The sequence below is a fragment of the Silene latifolia genome, chromosome 1 (genome assembly GCF_048544455.1).
Source record: "Silene latifolia isolate original U9 population chromosome 1, ASM4854445v1, whole genome shotgun sequence".
NCBI lineage: Eukaryota > Viridiplantae > Streptophyta > Magnoliopsida > Caryophyllales > Caryophyllaceae > Silene > Silene latifolia.
Window position 1 is genome coordinate 65,165,024 of NC_133526.1, and position 7,478 is coordinate 65,172,501.

Sequence of the window (7,478 nt, forward strand, 5' to 3'; positions counted from 1 at the left end):
ACCCCCTGGATGTTTATTATTATTAGAAGTAAGACTCCAATCCTGGAAGACCCTATACATAGTTTTATTCTTATTGCTAGCTTTTATTTTTGTTTCCAAGAGACCAAAAACAGCTACTTTATTCTTATGAAGGAAATTATTCACAAACTTCTGCTTCTCCTCCTTATTCAACCCCCTAACATTCCAAAAACTCAGCTTAATCATGGAGGTAAATTAGGAGGTTCATTACCATTATGCACACTACCTTCCTTAGGAGAGCTTTGTCCACTCAAGACCTCTTTATAAGTAGGAGATCCTTGTGTGGTTGAGCTGACATCAATACCATGTTTAGGGAGTCTGACAGGGGATATAGTCCCATTTCTGATCTGAACAGGCTTTTCCAATGGTGTACTGGGATCATGTGCTGTGCTGTCAACTGCAATTGGAGCCTGAATTTTCTTCTCTTGAACTGGCCTCCAAACCTTTTGAATTTTCTTAACCTCTTTGTGTAATCCTTTCCTGCAGTTAATTTGCTCATGCCCTATTTGTTTGCATTTGTTACAGGTACTAGGTTTCCACTCGTATTCCACATGTATTTGGATTTTATTCTGCTTTTCATCTAGAAAGGTAATATGTGATGGAAATTTTTGATCAACTTTCAATTCAACCATAAGTCCGGCAAACCCTAATCTGGTTTTACTCTCTGTGGCAGCATCACTTTTCACATATTTGCCAACCAGATTAGCAAGTTTTGGAAGACTTTGGCCCCAAAACTTCAAAGGTAAGCCTTTAAGCCTAATCCATGCTGGCACACTTTTAATTTCCTCTTTTTCTAAATCAATGTCAGGCTGCCAGGGCCTTATAATTAAAGGCTTATTGTCAAAAAGGAAGTATCCACTACCTAAAACTGCCTGCTGCATTTCAGCTGTTTGGAAACGTGCCCAGAAAACTCCATTTGGTAGAAATGATATTTTATCAATTGCGTACTTACCCCATATCCTTTTCAGGAAACTCTCAAGGATCTGCCATGGAGGATTGTCTCCCACAACAAACCCATATACTGCCTGCCTCTAGTATGTAATCTCCTCTTGTACATCTTCCTCTGTCAATTGGAGTAATTCCTCTGGTTCCTCATCTATCATTTGAATAATCTTTTTGCCATGTCTCTAAAACCATTCTCCTTCATCATCTATTACGTTCTCTTTCTCAGGTTCAGATTCATTCTCAGATGCAGAGTCTTCAACGTCCTCCACCAGAATTTCCTCCGTGGAGAAAGGAGCAATCCCCCCAATTTCATTAATGCTTTTAGTTTTCTGCCCTTCCTCCACATTCGGCTTGCCAATTACTTTCTCTTTTTCTAACTGTAATGGTGTAAAAGTATTAGTATTCCTACTTTTGTTTGGACGAGAATGTTTAGCAACAGTAGATCTTGTTGATTTCCTAACCATTGTGAAAAACAATCAAGAAATCAATCAGAATTAAGAATTTGCAAGACCTAGAGATGACTTCATTTTCTCCTTTCTCTCTCTAGGTTAAACATCCTTTGTTTTCATTAAAAAAAAATGAATTATTACAGTGGTTTACAATTATGATTATACGAGGTCGGATTTACAATGATTGAAGCTGAAACAAAATTAAGACGAAATCTAAAGACTAGACGAAAAGTGGAAAACAAGGGATTGAAACCGAAAACAAAGTAAAAACAATATAAAAAAGATGGATTTAAAAGACTCGATAGGAAAGAATATCGATCATAAGGAATTAATGATGAAAACCCACAAATATCGATTATAAGAATATCCATCATAAGGAATTCGAAGAAATAAAGAAAAAAAAACGAAAGATGAAAAGACGCAGATACTTGAGGAAGAAGAAGAAAACCATCAGCAGACATGCAACCTCTAGAAGAGGCGCATCATATGCTGCGGCTACTCTAGAAGGCGCACTTGCTGGTGCGTTTCTTCTTGGCCGTCTTTCGTTGTTGTTTTGCAAAAATAGGTTTGAAAAGATGAATTTAAAGACGGTTTAAAGCATGTTTATAACATAAATTCTTTTATAAATTATAATTAAAAAGATAAAACAAGATTAAAGGATGGGTTTACACCCTAAGACTTACATGTTAGCGTCATGAGATTTAACTAAATCGGTTTTTGTGGTAACTCGACTCTATGTAGGTTGAAAGTGCCCCTGAAAAAGGAATTTAAAAGATTGATTTAATGATTTTAATGATTGTGTAGTGGTCAAATTGGTTGGTCTATGCAACGTGGCTGGTACCCAGAATGATCTGGGCTTATGTGGTCGCATAGAGCAAGCACGTAGGCGTCAATTGTAGGAACACAAGTCTAGAATGCAAAGAGAGAAAAGAAGGGACGGACCCTCACGTGAAAAATATGTGAGGCGGAGGCCTCCATTTATACTATTCACGAAGTAGGGGTTTAAGAAAGGGATATGGAAGGAAATAGGAAAGGAATAACCGACTTAGATTGAAACACGGAAACTTGGATGAAAAGAAAGCCTTGAGAAAAGACACAGCAGGTCTTGCGACCCTTAGATATGGCGCACCACTGGTGCGTTTTCTCTCGGGTAGTTTCCTTCTACTAAGAAAGTGCGTTTGACAACCTGTTATATTTTAGGCATAACGTTCTCTACAAGACTCACATTAAGGTGATTTTAGTGGCGTTGAAAATATAATTGAAAGATCTAGAACTTTCTGTGAAATACGCTAGACCCAACAAAATCGTTATTACCTCGTAAAATGGGCCTAAAGGTCGGGTTGTCATTGTAGCTGAATGAAATGCACACTTTGCAATGTAAACTAAAGTTTAGCCTAAAGAAGTGAGATAGGACTTGAAATGAGATATAATCCTAACATTTTATGACATCCTAACCTTAGGTAGACAGGCACAATGATTTTTAACTCGAGATTAACGATGTCGGTATTACAAAGGGCGGTTTTGCCTCCGAACTCCAATTTCACTCTAATTACTGCCAAAACGACCGTAATGACACCTAGATGACAATCAAGAGGTAGACACAAGTGTAAGAGTTACCTTTTACTAACCGATTTACGAAACGTAATAAAATCGCGACATATGCTAGACATGCGTCCCAATCATCACTGGGTGTTTGGCGGGAGGTGCAGAAACGAGGTATCTACAAGCACATTATGGGCCGTTACAGATTTGAAAGGCATTGAAACCGGTGAAAGGTTTGAGCAAGCCTAAATTTGTGGAGTCGCCACCAATTTTTATGGAAAATTGGAACCGTTCTAATACTTCATGTCATGCCAAGTCACAAAGTAGTTTCATGAATACTAAGAAATTCATTACCCTGAGCATTCGATGTCTAGAATGACTCTCGCGATGCCAATGAACACGGATGCTCACATATATCTGAGTAAGGGGTGAGGGTACGTATTAAGAAGCTCTTTATTTGAACACCTAATCCCGCCCGCCTCGATAGCGGCCGCCACTAATGATCAGGGAAGTTATTTATATTCGATGTGTTGCCAATTGTATGAATGCAATGCAACATCCAACGTTTTTATCCTACCATGTGAGAATTTGGACTAAGTCAGTTGGCAAACAATTTACATTAGCAGACAATTGGGTCGAAGTTAGAATATTCAGATTAATTACATGTGAAAAAGCTAGATAAATAAATCATACAAAATATGACTATAAATACAAAGGAATAAATTACAAAGAGTACTGAATTTACATTATAAACATGCCCAAAAGAGTTTTAGAAATAAAAGAAAATAAATAAAAGGAGTAAAATAAATAAAAATAAATAAAAGAATTGGAATTAGAATATAGGAATATGAAGATGTATCGAATTAGAGGTGATAATAAGGATAACAGTCGATTAGAATCCTAATTAGAAAACCTACGTCAAGACGAGAAGAGTTCCGAGGCAGAAGCCGTCTTAGAACAGGCGCAGCATGAACTGCGTCCTCTGGAAAAGGCACATCAGTTTGTGCAACTGTTCTCAAGTTGGAGTTTGATTGTGAAAGTCAGACTCGTTGTTCGTTATTGTTCATCGGTTAATTTACATTGATTATTAGTGTATAACTCGAATGGAAATAGTTTAATCAATTTACACGCATCTAATATCGTCATAAGGCGAATAAAAAATGAATTATAACAGCGGTTTACAATTATGATTATACGAGGTCGGATTTACAATGATTGAAGCTGAAACAAAATTAAGACGAAATCTAAAGACTAGACGGAAACTGGAAAACAAAGGATTGAAACCGAAAACAAAGTAAAAACAATATAAAAAATATGGATTTAAAAGACTTGATAGGAAATAATATCGATCATAAGGAATTAATGATGAAAACCCACAAATATCGATTATAAGAATATCCATCATAAGGAATTCGAAGAAATAAAGAAAGAAAAACGAAAGATGAAAAGACGCAGATACTTGAGGAAGAAGAAGAAAACCATCAGCAGACAGGCAGCCTTTAGAAGAGGCGCAGCATATGCTGCGGCTCCTCTAGAAGGTGCACCTGCTGGTGCGTTTCTTCTTGGTCGTCTTTCGCTGCTGTTTTGCAAAAATAGGTTTGAAAAGATGATTTTAAAGACGATTTTAAGCATGTTTATACCATAAATTATTTTATAAATTTTAATTACAAAGATAAAACAAGATTAAAGGATGGGTTTACACCCTCGGACTTACATGTTAGCGTCATGAGATTTAACTAAATCGGTTTTTGTGGTAACTCGACTCTATGTATGTTGAAAGTGCCCCTGAAAAAGGAATTTAAAAGATTTATTTAATGATTTTAATGACTGTGTAGTGGTCAAATTGGTTGGTCTATGCAACGTTACTGGTACCCAGAATGATCTAGGCTTACGTGGTCGCATAGAGCAAGCACATAGGCGTCGATAGTAGGAACAAAAGTCTAGAATGCAAAGAGATAAAAGAAGGGGCGGACCCTCGCGTGAAAAATATGTGAGGCGGAGGCCTCCATTTATACTATTCACGAGGTAGGGGTTTAAGGAAGGGAAATGGAAGGAAATAGGAAAGGAATAACCGACTTAGATTGGAACACGGAAACTTGGATGAAAAGAAAGCCTTGAGAAAAGACACAACAGGTCTTGCGACCCTTAGATATGGCGCACCACTGCTGCGTTTTCTCTCGGGTAGTTTCTGAAGAGTCTATCGATCCGAAATACTCAAGAGGGGGGGGGGGGGTGAATTGAGGATTTTAAACTTTTGAAATCTTTTTCGTTTGTATGAATATAATTGATTATTTAAAGTTTATTGATTAAACTTTAACTAATCAACTAATGAACAAATAAAACAAAGTAAACGAACGAATGAAAGAGAGGAGATGCACGGTTTTTGAAGTGGTTCAGTTTCACAAGTCAAAACCTACGTCCACTATTCTCGATTAATAAATTTAGTACCTTTCTACGGATTACAAATTTACTAACTCAACTCGTACAACTAACTCTAGCTGTAACTCAATGAGTACCGTTAAATACTCGAATGACTAACTTACGCTAATAAGAAAGCACTAATGATTCTACTAAAAGTTCATGTTAATAAACGAGTAACAAATCAATTAAGCACTATTATCTTATAACGATAACAATAAGAACGAATACACAAGTTTATAATTCACACGACCTTTTTCGAAAATAAACAAAATGGTTTTTGCTCTAAAACACGGTTTTTGCTTTTTGAAAATATATGAAAGTTATGCTCAAAGGTCTTAACTTTTAATGATGTAAAGTAGGGAGTATTTATAGTAAAATAGGAGCAAGGGTTTCGGTTTAGCAAAAATCCTAAGTGCCGTGGAAGTCTTGTAAAGCAAGAAAGAATTAGGTTAAATCTTTCCTTAATTCTTTTCCAAGACTTGCCTTAATAAATAATATTTTCCTATCTTAACAACTCACCAATATCTTGGAGATTAAGAAAGATAATATAAGGAGATAAAGAAATCTCTAACAAATATTATCCTAATACCTTAACCCTTATACAAGCAAAGACTTATTGTGCAAGAAGGAAATTACTATTCACGTTTTACTATTCACAGCACTATTCACGGCACTGTTCACGCGACACTATTCACACGACACTATTCATCCCTAATAGTTTTATAAGATATAAAGGAATAAATCAAATAATAAAGAGATAACAAATCTCTAATCAAATATTATTTTAAATATTTACTCAATCTTTTCCTTCTATCTTTGCAAAAATAATATCTTATAAGTTAGGAAAGAATAAATCAAAATAATATAAAAGAGATATTAAATCTCTAATCAAATATTATAAAGATTTAGACAAAACCCTAACTTGTACAAAGAGTAACCGTGTATGAGAATGAAACGACTCATAAGCCCAATCCTCTTTCACGAAAACCTTAGGTAAGATAAATTAGGTTTAGGATTTTTTAGAGTATGTAGAAACTAGAAACCTTAATTAGCAAGATGCCTCAACTCATAAGTTGATTCAATCATAATTACTAATTATAAGCTAATAGTAAAACCATACTCAATATAAAAATAAGCTCCCTTGTAAAATAAATACTTTTACTAAAACATTCAAAACGGTTTTCCGAAAACAATTTAAAAACTATTTTGTCGTGTGTTTTATAAACTTCACATCTCAATGTTATAGTAGAAGAGCTATAACATTGTGCTCTTATATAATTAATGTTATAGCAGTGAGGCTATAACTTTACCAATGTAAGAAGTCAATTCTTACGTTATCATTACGAGATAATCACCTACGCTATTCTAATCTTCGTTAGGAGATCTTCGAGTGTAGGCTTCTTCATCATTCAAGCTTGATCAATCTTTAAATGAGCTTCATCTTCTCATGAATGCTTGAATAATTCTTTCACTGTCTTGTAATATCTTGATCCTTAATTGAGGGCTTGATCATAATATAAACGCATCATACTTCCATCACAATTCCTTAATGCTTGCGATTAGTAAGTGCAATCTAAAAGACTAAACAAACAATTACGCGCAACGAGTATATAGAATATAAAGCACTCTTGACATCATCAAAACATAAACATATATCCTATATGGTTCAACAAAGTCCCCCTTTTTGATGATGGCAAGTCTCCTAAAATTGTGACTAAGTATGTAGTTCCCCCTCAATATAATACCGTTATCTTTATAGATAAAGATCAACGCAAGATCAAACAATTATATTCAATACCAAAGCTTTAAGGACCTTAAGAGACAATAGGTCTTGACAAGGTGCAAGCTTAGGCAAATAGTAAATCATGGTCATTTCTTCCCCCTCTTGACATCATCGAAAAGACGAGAACAGACATAAAACGACTAGAATGATATCAACCGAGGCAAGAAATATATATTAATCAAAGCACATATTTTAGTATAAGAACGATTTCAACATAAGCAAGCTCTAAATATTGAGTGTGTAATACAAACCAAGTTTAGTACAGATTTTGTAGGAGAGAAGGAAAATAGTCACTCACCTAACTACGACCTACAAAAGCA

At 35.3% G+C, this 7,478-nt stretch overlaps 1 protein-coding gene across 1 annotated transcript; it reads right to left on the reverse strand.

Moving 5' to 3' along the window:
- Positions 1-200: 200 nt before the first annotated feature.
- Positions 201-1,427, reverse strand: LOC141648312 (uncharacterized). The gene is made up of 2 exons (XM_074456866.1): positions 1,176-1,427; positions 201-1,001 (listed from the first exon to the last, which is right to left on the reverse strand). The coding sequence occupies exons 1-2, from the start codon at positions 1,425-1,427 to the stop codon at positions 201-203; spliced, it is 1,053 nt and encodes a 350-aa protein (XP_074312967.1).
- Positions 1,428-7,478: the final 6,051 nt, after the last annotated feature.

Excerpts from the sequence above, each read along its gene's own strand:
- LOC141648312 (XM_074456866.1), bottom strand. The coding sequence starts at position 1,427 with ATGGTTAGGAAATCAACAAGATCTACTGTTGCTAAACATTCTCGTCCA. Across the intron at positions 1,002-1,175 it reads CTGAACCTGAGAAAGAGAAC|ATCCTTGAGAGTTTCCTGAA; the intron begins GTAATAGATGAT and ends CCTCCATGGCAG.